This window comes from Megalobrama amblycephala, linkage group LG13, assembly GCF_018812025.1.
Source record: "Megalobrama amblycephala isolate DHTTF-2021 linkage group LG13, ASM1881202v1, whole genome shotgun sequence".
In the NCBI taxonomy this organism is placed as follows: Eukaryota; Metazoa; Chordata; class Actinopteri; order Cypriniformes; family Xenocyprididae; genus Megalobrama; species Megalobrama amblycephala.
Window position 1 is genome coordinate 8,891,017 of NC_063056.1, and position 17,953 is coordinate 8,908,969.

Below are 17,953 nucleotides of genomic sequence, written 5' to 3' on the forward strand. Positions count from 1 at the left end.
TATCCAGAAGTGCAGCTTAAGACATTATTTTTTATTTATTTAACCTATTTTTGCCCATTCAGAGCGATTCATTTTCGATCCATTTTTTTTTTAAATGAATTTTTATTTAAATACCAATGTGTCTTAGAAAAGAAAGAGCACGAGCGTCACTGTGAGAAGCAGAAAGTGTCGGACTTTACGTTTGTTTTCAGCTCCTCACGACTGCGCGTGGTTACTCTCGCTGATCGGGTGCATCCAGCCGCAGCCGATGTCAAACACAAACTGTTGCTGTCAGGGGCAGTGGATATTTCACAAAGACAAATAATTTAATGTCATAAAAAGTCTTCAATACATTAAATGGTAAAACAAACGTCTTAATGATCATGTTAAGCATATTTGAATAAGTATAAGTGGCAAAGCCATGTTATAGTCTACGCAGTGACGTCATTGAAACGTGCATGTCCTGCGCACTGTGTATGTTATGAGCATGAGCATAATAAAAGTGTTGATGCTGTGAGTTCAAGAGACGATGGTGGTCTATCTGATTTTTCTCCCGTGAATAAGTTAATCACTTTGGTGACTGTGACACGCGAGTGACTGCTGCAGAGATGTCTACCGCTACAGGTTATGGGCCCAGTCATTCAGGCCAAAGGTGGTTCAGACTTTTATTCGACGATGATGAGAAAAATTATGAACTCTTGGAAACGAGATTCCTCGCGCACATGGAGTTTCGTGGCCTCAGAGAAGTTATTTTGGAGGTTCCGCAGATAGACAAGGGAGACGAAGAAGCTCTCGCGGATGAATGAATGAATGAATGAATGAACGGAGAGGCATATGCAGAGCTGGTACAATGCCTAGATAACGAAAGTTTGTCGTTGATAATGAGGGACGCGAAACGTGAAGAAAAGCACTGGAGATTCTTCGCGAGCATTACGCCGGAAAGGACAAACCCCGCGTTGTGAGTTTGTATTGTGAACTTTCCTCACTCCATAAGGCTAGCAATGAAACGGTCACTGACTACATTATTCGAGCAGAGACTATATTTACGTCATTGAGAAGAGCAGACGAGCATATTAGTGATGGACTTCAGATAGCTATGGTAGTAAAGGGGCTACCTGATTCATACAAGCCGTTTGTTGTGCACGTCACCCAGACTAATGGTAACGCTGTAACGTTCGGCGAGTTTAAAACAAAACTATGAAGTTACGAGAGTACTGAAAAATACGGGAAAAGTGACGTGAATGTAGAAGAAGACAATGTGATGAAGACTAGCGTGACAACGAGATCACTTGGAAGAGGGAGAGGAAAGAAAATGGATTTGACTGATATTGAGTGTTACACCTGCGGTAAAAATCGACATATGGCCAGGACATGTCCCGACGAATCCCAGGCGAGAAGAGATGATCGAAAATGGGACACACCACAGCGAGGAAAGGGACGTGGCCGAGGACGAGGCCGTGATCACGTGAAGAAAGCAGATGGAGAGACAGAGGCAGAGCCTACATCTTTCTGTTTCTTCAAGATGAGTGACTGTCCTATTCAAAGAGGAAACAAGAAGGGTCTCATGGTCGACTGCGGCACCACATCACACATGATCAACGACTCCACAAAGTTCATAACAGTTGACAAGAGCTTCAGGCCCGAGGATCACATGATCAAGCTTGGCGACGGAACCAAGGTGAGCGGGATGGCGAATATGAGGGGAGAAGCCGAAGTCTACTTGCTGGACAGCGAGGGACGACAAGTGAAAACGAGGCTAAAGCAAGCACTATACATCCCATCATTTCCATAAAACATCTTTTCAGTCAAATCAGCTACAGCTAAAGGAGCCGAGATGCACTTCAAAGATGGCGATTACTGGCTGATTCACAGGGACGGTACCAAATTTAAAATGGACGTGTATGGTAGGCTTTATTACCTTAACACAGTAGAAAATGAAAATGTTGATGAAGTGTATGGTAGTCATGACATTCAAACGTGGCATAGGATACTTGGTCACTGTAATTTTTATGATGTTGCAAAATTAGAAAAGGTAGTTGAAGGGATGACGATAAGAGGGAAACATGACAGGTCCAATCAAAACTGTGAAATATGCAGATAACCAGACTCAGATAGATTGTGACATGGGGGACGAAATTGAGAGTTATGGAGATACATCACCAAAAATAGTCAACCAAGGTCAGGAACAGCCTAAAGAGAGTAAAGAGTCCAGTACTGAGGAGGGTCCGACCCAGACAGATAGTACTCAGATACCCCTTTTCCACCAAGGCAGTTTGAGTGCTGGTTCGGAGCCAGAGCCTAGTTTCAAATCAGTTCTTTGTCTTTCGACACACAAAGCACCAGCTCCGAACCAGAAAAAGTGGTTCGTAAGTAGCACCAAAACGTTGCTGGGCTAGAAGTAAGAACCGCTTGCGTCAGGGGCTGGGGGCGGGGTTACCGTGACCACCATTTTTGAAATAGCAGCTAATCGAGCTAATAGCAGCTCGATCGTAATCTCCGTCTATATACAAATTACGGCGAGCCGTGTTTGGATGCCGATGTAGGTTCACAAAGCCATGAGCATCAACAGTAGTGTAACATTCACGATTGTTGATAGAAGGCTTGTTCGAGATGCATCGGAGCAGCGCGGACTGATTCGGCGGGTGCCGCGGGTCCGCGGCAGCGTTTGTAGAGCATACGACTCCTTGTGCTTTTGGATCGTTCTCGCGGAGCTTTGATGTCATGCGCCGATCGCTATGCGAGAAGCCGATGCATCTCAAACGAGTCTGGTGTATTTGTGTTTGGCGCTGCGGCGCTAGCTTTGCTGTGAAATATGAGACATATACAGTGACGCAAGACCTGGCTCTGTGGTGGCTCTCTAGCCTGTGGAAAGGCAAACTGGTTCTTAGAAGGCTCGTCAGTTGAACCAACTCCGAACTGGCACTAGCACTAGCTCTGAACTAGCACCCAGTTCGTGCTGGTAGAAAGGGGGTAAGAGTGAACAGGGAGAAAGAAGGTATCCTACAAGAGAAAAGCTCCAGAATACCTTAATGATTACCAATCTAAGGCTGAGTGTAATAATGATGAAAGTGAAAATGTAGATTATTTCTACAGAGTGGCTTATGATGTACCTAAAACATTTAGAGAGGCTATGGACTCTAAGAAGTCAAAAATTTGGACTGATGCGATGAAAGAGGAGATTAACTCTTTGACAGAGAATGAGACTTTCACTCTGACACCACTGCCAATAGGCACACAAGCAGTGGGAGGTCGCTGGGTATATACAGTAAAAGAGAGCCTAGATGGATCTGAGACTTGTAAAGCCAGATATGTTGCAAAAGGGTATGGTCAAGTGGAAGGGATTGACTATAAAGAGACCTTTTCACCGACAGCCAACATGACCTCTGTCCGAGCATTAATGCAAGTGGCTGTACAGGAGGATCTTACCCTACATCAAATGGATGTAAAGACTGCTTACCTCCATGCTCCGATGGACTGTGAGGTATATATGGAGCAACCGGAAGGTTTTGAGATCAAATCTAAAACAGGAGAACACTTAGTGTGTAAACTCAATAAGTCATTATATGGCCTAAAACAGTCCGGACGTAACTGGAACATGTTACTGCATGATCACCTTATGACTGAAAAGAGACATAAAGAAGATGTTAGCGAAATTTGGAATGTCCGAATGTAAACCGAGATCCACCCCATGTGAACAAAAGTTAAACTTTGACAATGAGGGTGAAGTCATTGACTCAACAGGATATAGAGAGATAGTAGGTAGTTTGATATACATTATGACATGCACTCGACCTGACCTGAGCTGGGTTGTTAGTAAACTTTCACAACACCTAGCAGAACCAAAACAACAGCATTGGGCTACAGCAAAACACCTACTGAGATACTTAAAGGGTACTATATATCAAGAACTACACTTCCGAAAATGTGAGGAAAGCCTACAGCTTGAGGGATACAGTGATGCTGATTGGGCAGCCGATAAAAATGATAGGAGGAGCACAACTGGATATTGTTTCAGCTTAACTGAGAATGGTCCAGTCATATCGTGGAAGAGTAGGAAACAGCCAACGGTGGCTTTATCCACCTGTGAAGCCGAGTATATGGCACTAGCTGCCACTACTCAAGAGAGTATGTATCTTGTACAACTACTTAAAGGAATTGATAGTAGTAACCAGCATGTACCAGTCAAGATATATGAGGACAACCAGGGGGCGATAGCTTTGTCTAAGAACCCAGTATGCAGACAGAGAAGTAAACACGTTGATATAAAATATCACTTTGTACGGTCTGCACACACAGAAGGGAAAATATCTATAGAATATTGCCCTACTGCAAACATGATAGCTGATGTCCTTACCAAGCCGGTGACAAAGGCTAAGTTTGAGAACTTCAAGAGGTATTTGTTTGGAGAATAATGTGAACTGGCAGGTGTTTTTATTTTTGAGAGGTTTTTAGATTACTGCCAGTATACCAAATGTTTTATTTTGGAGTTATGTATTGTTTTGTTTTTTGTTTGTCACTATAGAATGCTAGAAACATGTCTTTGAGTGGGAGTGTTAAGCATTTGAATAAGTATAAGTGGCATAGCCATGTTACGCAGTGACATCATTGAAACGTGCATGTCCCGCGCACTGTGTATGTTTTGAGCATGCGCATAATAAAAGTGTTGATGCTGTGAGTTCAAGAGACGATGGTGGTCTATCTGATTTTTCTCCCGTGAATAAGTTAATCACTTTGGTGACTGTGACACGCGAGTGACTGCTGCAGAGATGTCTACCGCTACAGATCATTTTAAGATGTCTTATATTTTGGGGATGAAAAACATAATTCGCGATACAGCCTATTGATTATTAAACTTCAAAAGGTTATTATTTCATTTAAAAAAAAAAAAAAAGAGTGCTGCACGTTGCTCATTCTACAGGCTCGCTTCAGCGCTTCAGACTTCTTCAGAGCGATCCTTAATCAATGAATAGTGCACATTTATGCCAAGCGATTTCTAATGAACTCAAGTTAATGAATTATTGTAGTCTCTGGCTGGGATGCTCCCCCACAGGAAGAAAAGCCTATAACATTTGACACATATTATCCAATAAATAGCCTAGATTTCACTAGTATCAGTATAATCAGTGTCCCATTCACTGAGAGAAACACTAACCGACATAACGATAACTCTTCCATTATTAAATGCTGTAATTCTGCATAATTTACAATGCATAATAATGCATTAGTAATTAAATGTAATAGTGGTCTATGTAATTAAAATTTGTTTCAATAAATCCAAATATTGTTAAAAATCACACATTATTTGTTGTTTGTCACAATTTTCGTGCCGTGGGTAATAGTAGGATTGACCACCGCAAGTAGGGTTGCCAACTGTCCCGAATTAGGCGGGACGTACCGCACTTTTGATTTGTCCCGTACGGGACCTCACTTGTCCCGTTTTTTTACTACTGCGCTGATCTAACCACTGATACAACAGCAGTGCTGATCACGACACTTGAGAATGATCACCGACACGGCAACACACACAAGGTGTGTTCGACATCGGCTGCGGCTGGATGTAACCGATCGGCGAGATTAGCCGCGTGCAGGCGGGGAGGAGCTGAAAACGGAGACGTGAAGTCGGACACTTTCTGCTTCCCGTAGTGACGCTCGCGCTGCGTTTGCATCGGTTTGCATACTTTATCACAGCTGAAGTGAAATAAATGCAATATTTGACTAATACACTGATGTTTCAGAGACCTTTTCATTCAAAACTTTATGTACTGCTTACAGCGTCTGTTTTTACAAGAATAAAGTTCAACATAAGCATATGTTATTTAAATAACAATGTAGTGGGGTCTTTGTTTTTTATCCGTTTTATTTTGATAAACATGACACAATACAACATCGCGACTACATGAAAAGAGCTTTAACTGTTATAAATACACATTTTTGAGCATTAGTGGAGCTGAAGGCGTGACAATAAACATGAAACACACGTGATCGTTGTCATGCGGTGAATCCGGCCAATCATGAAACAGCTGTATCGTCATCAGCGCTCGTGCAGCTCCTCTTGAGAAACTGCTCTGGCTGCCTCAGGCGGCTGATCTCGAATCGCTCTCGCGGTACTTTAAAGCCACACGTCACAGTCACATGACGTCAGCGCTGTCTCAAGTCGGACAACATTTCTTACCGGCATGCACTGCTTCAAGTCAGCCGCCGATCGGTCTTTGCGGCGCTGCATCAGGTCGAACAAGCCTACACACACAGGACACCTCACACCTGACCTATCATCATCATCCAATCACAGCCCCCCTCCTCTCACGCGCATCAGTATACGTTGTATGCGCCAATTCCTCCACACACACACACACACACACACACACACACACACACACACACACACACACAAAGTCGATAATCGATTTGGCATGTGGGTAAAACTGCAAATATGGATAAACCTGCAAAAAAAGAAAAGACTGTGCAGCTACAATAAAAATTGGGAAGTAAAAAATATATGGATTAAGCCCGTCAGCGGTGACTCAACAAAAGCCTTCTGTAGTTTATGTCGCAGGGAATTTTCAGTTGCCCATGGAGGTGAGAATGACTTGACTGAACATGCTTCCACAGAAATGCACAAGAAGGCCACACTAGCTAAAGGTGCAAGCAATATATGCAAAATAAGCTATGTTATTTTTAGTTTGTCACATGCAAGATTAACATGAATTTTTCTAACCTACAGTGCAGGAGTCACAAGTGTTTTGTCTCAGTCTGTATGAGTTTCTTTGTTCTGCTGAACACAAAGGAAGATATTTGGAAGAATGTTTGTAATCAAACAGATCTTGGTCCCCATTGACTTCCATATAGGAAAAAATATATACTATGGAAGTCAATGGGGACCGAGATCTGTTTGGTTACAAACATTCTTCCAAATATCTTCCTTTGTGTTCAGCAGAACAAAGAAACTCATACAGGTTTGGAACAACTTGAGGGTGAGTAAACGATGACAGAATTTTCATTTTTGGGTGAACTATTCCTTTAAATTAGCTATCATTATGACAAATGGCTAAAAATCATACACTGTATTTTCGCACAAAACCAGCCCACCTTTTGTCCCTCATTTCATAGTGACAAAGTTGGCAACCCTAACCGCAAGTATATTTCAAACCTGTGGAAAGCACTGAAATATGATTATACATACTATGTGTGCCATTCTTATCCAATTAGTGGTACAGTACAAAGAACAAAGAAAAAGGTCATTTGTAGTTCTTTTATCATTTATTAATAAACATATACGGACAAATGAAAAGAAATCCAAAACATGTAAAGACACACATAAGGCACGTTTACATATAGGGCGCAGCTAATGCTAATCAAAGCATAATTAAACAACAAAACAATATAGTTAATTACTGAACATAATTTTCTGAAATCCCAACACAACACACGTGCAAACATGACTTTAATGATCAATTCGGTTTAGCAAAGCAACCAACATTTATTAGATTATAATGTCAGCTATAACGTAGCAACACAACTAATGCTTCGAGCGAGCTAGAGTGCGCCACTAATGAGTGTCCCACCAGAAACAAACCCTACACGCTGTGGTCAAAAACAAACAATAAAAATCAGAAAATGGTTTAGATCAAATTATTAGTGGTAGTTATTAGTCTGTTTTCCACATTTGATTAGAAGGATCTATGTAATTAATGACAAAATCATGCACCATTTTAATTATGTGTCACATTAATTCAGTCACTTTTATTTCTATAGTGCTTTATACAATACAAACTGCTTAAAGCAGCAAACTTTGAATTAAATGTGAACAAATAGTGTCAAAATTTAAACTGTAATATCATAATGCCATAATCTGCAGCTTTGTGACAAATAATTAGAATGGTGCATGATTTTGTCATTAATTACATAAATCTGTCTAATCACATGTGGAAAACAGACTAATAACTACCACTAATAACTTTGATTTGATCTAAACCATTTTCTTATTTTTATTGTTCGTTTTTGTTTAGTCATAGCTACTTTTCTTCCTGGGACTACAGTATGTACAGTAATTAACTGTATTGTTTTGTTGTTTAATTGTATATGCTTCGATTAGCATTAGCTTATTAACGCACTCTATATTGTACATGTAAATGTACCTTATGTGTGTCTTTACAGGTATGTTTGGGATTTCTTTTCATTTGTCCATATATATGTTTATTGATGTAAACAAATAATAGAAAAACTACATATAACCTTTATCTTTATCTTTTATTTTATTTATTTATTTTTGTAGTGGTGTAAAGGAATAAGAATGGCACTCTCAGAGCATGTTTAATCATATTTTATTTAATGTTTTGTTAGTGGTCATTGTGTCATGACTTTACTCTGAGGGGCACATCATTACTAACACATGATTAATCACCCTTACCTCATGGCTTGTTAATGCATTATTTTGTCATGACTTTACTTGAGAGGACCCATCATAATTAACTCATTATTAACTATCCATACACTAACATCATAATGTTTATGACAAAGCTGCAGTCGAAATTTTAAATTGATAATATTATTTAAATTTGTTTTAAAGTCAGAGTACTTTTTATTCATTCTTAAAGAGGCTGTTTGATTGGGTTTATCCATAAATGTTAATTAACGCATTACCTATCAAACATGTACTAACATGTAGTTAAGGCTGCCTTTATTCATGTCCATAATGACTCCAGTCATAATTAATGATAACTCTTCATAGGTGTTATGGTATGCTGGTGTAGAGAAGAGGCAGATACGGATTTCCACAATCACACGTAATCTTTACTGAACAAAAGGCAAGGAGAACCAAACATACGCTCTATACAACATTCAAGACGGACGAGGAGTGAAGGGAGTGAGTGCAATATAAAGGGAGTGCTAACAATAGAGTCCAGGTGCTGGTGATGAGTGACGATGGGGAGCTGACGAGGGAAGTGAGTGCAGGTGAAGAAACAGGAGGATTCTGGGAAAAGGAGTCCAGGGAAACAAGGGATCCGTAACAGTACCTCCCCCTCCCGGTAGGCGCGTCCTCGCGCCGTAGATGTAACAACCGGGAGGGGGGCGGGCGCCCTGGAGACCTCAAACCGGAGCAGGGGGAGGAGTAGACTGGAGTGGAGGTCTCCAGGGCAGGTCCAAGAACCATGGCGGGTCAGGAGCCGTGGGCAGCCATGGCGGGTCAGGAGCCGTGGGCAGCCATGGCGGGTCAGGAGCCGTGGGCAGCCATGGCGGGTCAGGAGCCGAGGGCGGCCATTGCGGGTCAGGAGCCGAAGCCGAATTGTCGCCGAGCCCAGGCGGCGCTGAAGGACCGGCGGGAGATGGCGGAACCAGCGGCTCCACCGACCGAAGCGCAGCCGGGGCTCCAGAAGGCCGCAGTTGAACACAGACGACAGACAACAGAGTGAACACCAGGGGGAGTGAGGAAGCCAACTGGAAACGAGGGACGGAGGGACGGAGCGGAGACGGAGGAGTGCAGTCCAGAGGGGAGGGCAGGCTGACGAGGGACCAAGGTGTGAACGGGGGCAGGATGGAGACTTGTGAGGCTGGAGGACTGATGGGCAACGGTGGAGACGAGGGAGGTTGGAGCCAGGGTGTAGGTAATCGCCCAGAGGTCCGAGGTGGAGATCTGGGCGAGGGGGCTTGAGGTGGAGGTGACGTGTAGAGACAAATGGAAGGAGGCGGGAGAGGGAGGCAGGGAGGGAAAACAGTCTTTGGGTTGGAGGATACAAACACACAGTTCATAGTAGGAGCGGCTGGCTCGGCGGCGGCTGGAGCTGAGGGCTCGGCGGCGGCTGGAGCTGAGGGCTCGGAGGCGGAGACTGGCGCTGCTTGCTCGGCGGCGGAGACTGGCGCTGCTTGCTCGGCGGCGGAGACTGGCGCTGCTTGCTCGGCGGCGGAGACTGGCGCTGCTTGCTCGGCGGCGGAGACTGGCGCTGCTTGCTCGGCGGCGGAGACTGGCGCTGCTTGCTCGGCGGCGGAGACTGGCGCTGCTTGCTCGGCGGCGGAGACTGGCGCTGCTTGCTCGGCGGCGGAGACTGGCGCTGCTTGCTCGGCGGCGGAGACTGGAGAACTTGGCTCTGCGGAGACTGGAGAACTTGGCTCTGCGGAGACTGGAGAACTTGGCTCTGCGGAGACTGGAGAACTTGGCTCTGCGGAGACTGGAGAACTTGGCTCTGCGGAGACTGGAGAACTTGGCTCTGCGGAGACTGGAGAACTTGGCTCTGCGGAGACTGGAGAACTTGGCTCTGCGGAGACTGGAGAACTTGGCTCTGCGGAGACTGGAGAACTTGGCTCAGAGAAAAAGTCTATTAGCCAGGCCGCATCATCTGGCAGCTCGCACAGGGATGGAGCGGCAGGCTCTGGAGAGACTGGAGCGGGCTCTGGAGATACTGGAGCTGGCTCTGGGGATACTGGAGCGGGCTCTGGAGATACTGGAGCGTGCTCTGGAGATACTGGAGCGGGCTCTGAAGAGACTGGAGCCGCTTTCTTCCTCCTCCTCCGCTTACTGGGCCCAGTAGAGGACTGTGGGTCCAGCATGGGGCAGGCAGGGAGTTCGCAGGAAAGGTATGCGGAGGAAGCCGGAGGTTGACTGACTGGCCCGGCCAACCGTGTCTCTGGATGGACTAGAGACAGACACCCATCCTGAACCCAATCCACGATAAATTTGGAATCATTTAACCATAAAATGGAATTTATGGTTTCGCTTAAGGAGAAACGATAATCGGGTTCACTAAAACGGATGGTGTCATCATCTAGTCCATCCAGAAACAGGGAGATCAAAACTGCTTCAGGCCAGTCAGACAAATAAGCGAGCTCAACGAACTCCTCCACATATCTCTCCAGCGAACGACCTACCTGCAGGAGCCCGATAAGGCGATCGCTGGCTGTCAGGGTGAGAGGCGTTGGAGGAGCTGGATCCAGGGAGCCGGTGTAAGTCTCCATTATTTTTTTTTTTTGTTTTTTTTTTTTTTTTCCCTTGTGGAAAATCCGGTCGTTTTTGGGTCCGTCTTTCTGTTATGGTATGCTGGTGTAGAGAAGAGGCAGATACGGATTTCCACAATCACACGTAATCTTTACTGAACAAAAGGCAAGGAGAACCAAACATACGCTCTATACAACATTCAAGACGGACGAGGAGTGAAGGGAGTGAGTGCAATATAAAGGGAGTGCTAACAATAGAGTCCAGGTGCTGGTGATGAGTGACGATGGGGAGCTGACGAGGGAAGTGAGTGCAGGTGAAGAAACAGGAGGATTCTGGGAAAAGGAGTCCAGGGAAACAAGGGATCCGTAACAATAGGTTTATGATTAGTTCATGCTTTCAGTAATTATTACGTCATGTTGAATTAAGTATTAATTCAGGTATTAGTACATAATTAATCACGTGCCCTTGTTGTAAAGTGTCGCCATTATTATTATTATTATTATTAAAGAATTTATTTATCTCCATTATCTTGGTCTAGAAAGGACCATTTCAAAATTTTATAACTTTCCAGGTTTTCAACAGGAATCCTGGGTCACAAAACTTTAATAAAATAAATTAAAGTAACATAATTTGAGATTCAATTTCCTCAGTGTTTCATATGCAAATAAAGAAAAAAAGTTTAATGTTTGCCAAATGATTTCACTATAAAACGGCATTATTATTATTTTATTTTTTTACAGAAAATATGTGAAGGTGAAGTTTCCAGGCAGCAAAAGTGTTTTATTCCAGTAGTGTCCTCACCCACACTGTTTCAGTGGTTTAATCGGGTCTGAGTCTAAACTAGTGCTATTGTGAGAGAGACGGAGAGCTGTCATTCCCTCAGTGACAGTCAGTGTTTGTACTGAGAAAAGATCAGGTGCTATAAGAAAAGTGTCAGTGAGAGATACAGATGTAACAGAGCGCGGTGCAATCCTGTGAAGGATGATAAGTAGCGCAGAAACCTTGAGAAAATGAGTGAATCGTTTCACCTCTAAAGCTACAGACATGAATCCATAAAAAAAATCAGCCAACAGCAGAGTACATTACCAGTTGCAGTCGTCACCGGTGTCACAGTTGAAATGGCCAAGATAAGTCTTAAGACATCTAAAAAATAATAATGAATACAAATGAGCATATATAAACACATATAAATATAAGCTTGCAATTAAAATAACAGTTCACCTAAAATGAAAATTCTGTCATCATATCATTCAAAACCAGTATGACTTTTTCTTTCACACAGAAAAAAAAAAAACATTTATTGCATTAAAAAAAAAAAAAAAAAAAGGATCTGTCAGGATATTCTTCCACTGAAGAAAGACAGTGATGACCCAGACAAGCAATAATCATTATTTGACCTGAATGTGTCATCCACTATGGGGTGTTTTTGAGTCTTAATTTGGGCACCATTAACCCTTTAGATAGGCCTGTGCAAAATAAAGCTTAGTTTTATGGAGTATAACAGCATATTATAGTGTGTGTGTGAGAGAGAGAGAGTGGGAGAGAGTGGGAGAACTTACTGTGGTGTATCTGAGAAAATCAAAATATGCACCTCAACTACATGGAGTAAACAAAAACAAAGTAAGTGTATTTATGCACCTGCTGACTTTTGATGGTGAGAAGTACAGGCTAAACAAAAACAAGGTAAGTGGATTTAAACACTTGCATGCCATCCTGCTGGTCTTTTGATGGTGAGAAGAGCAGCAAGCAACATGAGAAAGGGCTTGACTTGTACCGAAGTTTTAGAAATGATTATGCAGCCTGACCCCTCCAGCGAGCTGCAGGATGTATTGTCTTCTCCCACTGACACCACAGACTCAGGAGAGTCAGATCCTGATTTTGTTGTGGCACACTCATCATCCTCTCCAGCTACCACTGAAGGCGAGGAGGATTCAGAGGATCCTTGATCTGGGTGGATTGGGAGAAACGGCGAAGTGTGGTTCCCTTTCGATACTTCACTCGTACTGCGTATGGGGAAAAGTCTCCCTTTTTCCCCGTCACTGAAGCCTTTTTCAATAACGCAGTGTAACTGCATCGTCATTGGTTCACTCATAGACAAGTTGTCGAACCAATGACGGCGCGGCATAGCTGCGCGACCTATGGCGAGAGAGCACGCGAACTTTCCAGCCGAAATGGGCGGGGTAAAGGGCTATATAAGCAGGCGTTACGCCATAGGATTTCAGTCCTTTCTCCTTCAGCGACGACAACGCATCTCCTCGCTGATCTCCGCCTGAAGCCTGAGGAAGCTCGCCGCCTTCGAGAAGCTCCCGCCGCCGTCTGAAGAGGCCCCGCAGCGGACCCAGCTGAACTCGCCGGTCGGAGACAGCGCCGGCGCCCTCGCTGACTGCCGCTCCGAGCGCCATCCTCGAGACGCCCGCCTCCCGCTCCCGCTTCCGGCCGCCTTCTCAGCGTGTCTCCTGCCGCCATCCGGTGCGCCCCTTGAGAGCTTTCCCGCGGCTTATTGCCGCTCGAAAAGAGCGTTTCCTCAGGCCATGAGACACTTTCTGCCCAAGCGCTCCAGCTCTGCGTCTGCTCCTAGCCGCCCCAGGACTGTGCCGGCTCAGCAGACCAAACCTGCCCCATCCACCTCTCAAGCAGCGCCGCCTAAGGAGCATCGTCAGCGCCCTCGCCCTGCTAAGCGCCAATCCTCCTTCCCGAGACGCCAGGGACCCCGGCCCAAGATTGTGCTGGACCCGGTGACTCCGAAGACGTCCTGATCCAGCAGGAAGGAAGAGGGTTGGGGAATGTCCCGTTGCGACCGGACCACCCCAAAAGCTGCCTCGTGCAGTCTCCCCTCCGCCTCGTTTAATTCCGGGCGTGGGAGAAATGCTCTGTGTTGTAGCTGGGCCCACACATGTTGCGCCCAAACAAAACGCTGTTTTCACGGCGAACACTATTTTGCTTCCTCTAAAAGAGAGCAAATTTCCTCTTCCACCTCCTTCGGTGTACGGCCCCCTACCCGGCGGCCTGTCATCCAACATCATTCAACCCCTTGTCACTCGGGCCGAGGCCTGGCAGGCCATCCCCGACGTGTCAAGCTGGATCCTCGGGATCATAAAGCAGGGCTACTCGCTCCAGTTTGCACGACGGCCCCCTCGCTTCGGAGGGGTGCTTCAAACCTTGGTGAACCCGGACGACGCTCCCGTCCTCCGGGCCGAGGTCATGACCTTACTGAAGAAAGGGGCTATAGAAATAGTTCCCCCTTCAGAGAGCGAGTCAGGCTTTTACAGCCGTTACTTTCTGGTCCCCAAAAAGGATGCCGGCCTCATGCCCATCCTAGATCTCAGACTTTTGAATCGCTCCCTCATGAGACGGAAATTCAAAATGCTGACGCTGAAGCAGATCCTCGCACAAATTTGTCACGAGGACTGGTTCTGCTCGCTGGATCTGAAAGATGCATATTTTCACATCCAGATAGCCTCCCTTCACAGACGATTCTTGAGATTCGCGTTCGAGGGGTGGCATACCAATATACAGTCCTGCCCTTCGGGCTGTCCCTGGCTCCTCGCACTTTTACCAAGTGCATGAACGCAGCGCTTTCCCCTCTGAGACAGATGGGAATCCGGGTTCTGAATTACCTCGACGATTGGCTCATTTTGGCCCATTCGCGAGTCGAGCTGGAACACCACAGATCCATGCTCCTCAGCCATCTCCAATGCCTGGGTCTCAGGGTCAACCTAGCCAAGAGCTCACTGCTCCCCAGCCAATACATTTCATTTCTGGGGGCAGTTTTCGACTCAGTCCGCATGACGGCAGTAGTCTCGCCAGAGCGCGCCCTGGCGATTCAGCAGCTCGCGGCTTCCGTCAGGAACAAAGCCTATCTTCCTCTGAAGCTCTTCCAGAGGCTCTTAGGGCTGATGGCTTCCGCCTCCCCAGTTCTGCAGCTTGGCCTTCTTCGGATGCGGCCGCTACAGTTCTGGCTGAAATCCCAGGTCCCCCCACATGCCTGGCGGCACGGCCGCTTATGTCTCAAGGTCAATCGGGCCTGTCTTTTAGCCCTGAAACCTTGGATGAACCCTGCTTGGTTCAGTCTTGGGGTACCTCTACAGGCGGTGTCACGTAGGACGTTGCTCTCGACGGACGCATCCAACTCAGGTTGGGGGGCTCTGTGCGAGGGCAGACCGGCCTTCGGTTCGTGGTCCCACGAAGAGAGCCATCTCCATATCAACTGCCTCGAAATGTTGGCAGTGATGAAAGCCCTGCAAGCGTTTCAGGTTCACTTGACGGGACGCCACGTCTTAGTCCAATCGGACAGCATGACCGTGGTGTCATACATAAATCACCAGGGCGGTCTTTCGTCCAGCCGTCTATGCGCTCTGGCGAAACGTCTTCTGGAGTGGTCAATACCAAGGCTTCGGTCGCTCAGGGCGACTCATATACCTGGCAAAACCAACCTGGGTGCAGACATGCTATCATGGAGCAACGTCCCCTCAGACGAGTGGATGCTCCATCCCCAGATGGTTTTCAAGATTTGGGAGCTCTTCGGGAGAGCAGAGATAGACCTCTTCGCCTCAGAAGACAACTCTCATTGCCCAACATATTTCTCAAAGGAAGTCGATGCGCTGGCCCACACCTGGCCCAGCACACTCCTTTACGCATTTCCCCCAATCGCACTGATCCCGCAGGTCATCAGGCGAGTCAGGGAAGACAGACACAGAGTCCTTCTAGTGGCCCCGCTCTGGAGGAGCCAGACTTGGTCCTCAGAGCTGTTCAGGCTCTCCACGGAAGCCCCGTGGCCCATTCCCCTGAGACGGGACCTCCTCTCTCAGGCGAACAAAACAATCTGGCACCCCCAGCCAGAGCTCTGGGCTCTACACCTCTGGTCCCTCGATGGGAGCCAACTGACCTTCCCAGGGACGTACTAGAGACCATATCTCAGGCGAGAGCCCCGTCCACAAGACGCCTCTACGCCCAGAAATGGTCGGTCTTTGTTGATTGGTGTTCCACACGCAACATAGACCCCGTGGAGTGTGACGTATCACCGATACTGTCCTTCCTCCAAGAGCGTTTGGATCTGGGGCGCGCCCCTTCAACGCTCAAAGTATACGTAGCAGCCATCTCAGCGTTTCATGCTCCTATCGCTGGCCAGTCAATGGGTCGGAACAACCTTGTGGTTCATTTCTTAAGGGGTTCGAGGCGATTAAATCCTCCTTGTCCCCTTACTGTTCCCACTTGGGACCTTTCTTTGGTCCTTAGGGCTCTCAAAGGAAACCCCTTCGAGCCGCTGAGTTCAGCTGACCTCAGGCCTTTAACCCTGAAAACCGCTCTGCTACTTGCACTAGCATCGGTCAAGCGTGTTGGCGATTTGCAGGCCCTCTCTGTGAGCCCTGCGTGCCTCGAATTTGGACCTAATGACTCTAAGGTCGTGCTGAAACCTAGGCATGGCTACGTCCCCAAGGTGCTCTCTACTCCGTTTAGAGCTCAGGTCATTTCGCTCTCTGCTCTTCCTCCCTCCGCGGATGAACAGGAGCTGAAGTTACTCTGCCCTGTCAGGGCATTGAGGACCTATGTAGAGCGATCACAGCCTTTCAGGCAATCAGATCAGCTCTTTGTCTGTTTTGGTGGCCGCACCAAAGGGTCTTCGGTCTCAAAGCAACGTCTCTCGCGTTGGATAGTCGACGCGATTAATCTCTGTTACTCCTCCCTGGACATTCAATGCCCCTTAGGAGTTAGGGCCCATTCCACTAGAGGAATGGCTTCCTCCTGGGCCTGGTCTAATGGAGTTTCCATTAAAGACATCTGTGAGGCGGCCGGCTGGTCCTCGCCGTCCACTTTTGTCAGATTTTATCATCTGGACGTTCCGGCCTTACAAGCCCGGGTCCTCTCGGTCTAACCAAGCGGCCTCTTCGAGTTCCACCTCTCGCCGATCAGGAGTCATCTCCTCTTGTAGTGTAACAAGGGTTTACGACGGCTTTGCCTTCTTACTTGCTCTCTTGGTCCCCTCTCGGTGTCCAAAACAAGTTATGTCGTTCCCTGCCGTGGCACGGCTCGGTTGAATTCGTTCCCCATACGCAGTACGAGTGAAGTATCGAAAGGGAACGTACTCGGTTACTAACGTAACCTCGGTTCCCTGAGATACGGAACGAGTACTGCGTTACTTGCCGTGCCACGAGGCTGCGGCTTCAGTGTCGTCGCTTCAGTCGATTGGCCTGAAATCCTATGGCGAAACGCCTGCTTATATAGCCCTTTACCCCGCCCATTTCGGCGGGAAAGTTCGCGCGCTCTTTCGCCATAGGTCGCGCAGCTATGCCGCGCCGTCATTGGTTCAACAACTTGTCTATGAGTGAACCAATGACGATGCAGTTACACTGTGTTATTGAAAAAGGCTTCAGTGACGGGGAAAAAGGGAGACTTTTCCCCATACGCAGTACTCGTTCCGTATCTCAGGGAACCGAGGTTACGTTAGTAACCGAGTACGTTTTCCACCTACATGGAGACAACTCTCTTTCTTCAGCCTGCCAGAGGTGTGACTCAAGGGCCGACGCATTAAGGCAGGAACACACCAAGCCGATGCCGACGAACTAGTGGCGACGAAAGCAGACTGCGGGGTTGGCTCACGTCGGCAGGGTCTGGGTCCAAAGTTGCCCAGACACACCAAACCGACGCTCGACAGCCGACGGCCAAGTAGCACGTCCGTTCTGCACCTGCATAAGATGAAATGCCTTTCCTTACCAGCAGGTGGCAGTAGCTGAACAGCCAATCAGAATGATCAGATGGCCCGAAGAGGACCATCTGAGAAAACTTAGTTGGCTGAGGGACAAAAACTGCCCGACGGCCAACCGTCGGCTTGGTTTTTTCCTGCCTTTATGCCATCGCAAGGGTCCAGAATGTGGATTCTGTGTTCAATCTGTTTTTTACGGAGGAGATGACTGACCTCATTGTTAGCATGACCAACCTCCATGGACGCCGCACAATGAGAAAGTAAAGTTGTTGCACTTTGGTTCATAATAAATTATGTTCATAAATCTGATGCAGAGTAGATTTTTTACAAAAAAAAAATGGAAAAGT

General features: G+C 46.7%; 1 protein-coding gene across 2 annotated transcripts in view; it reads right to left on the reverse strand.

Moving 5' to 3' along the window:
- LOC125243897 (adhesion G protein-coupled receptor E3-like) overlaps nt 1-17,953 on the reverse strand; it is a 51,367-nt gene that overhangs the window by 27,015 nt on the left and 6,399 nt on the right. For both annotated transcript variants that reach the window (XM_048153762.1, XM_048153761.1), the window contains exon 3: nt 11,993-12,049. In XM_048153762.1, the coding sequence (XP_048009719.1) occupies nt 11,993-12,049 (57 nt within the window). The remainder of the gene's footprint in view (nt 1-11,992; nt 12,050-17,953) is intronic.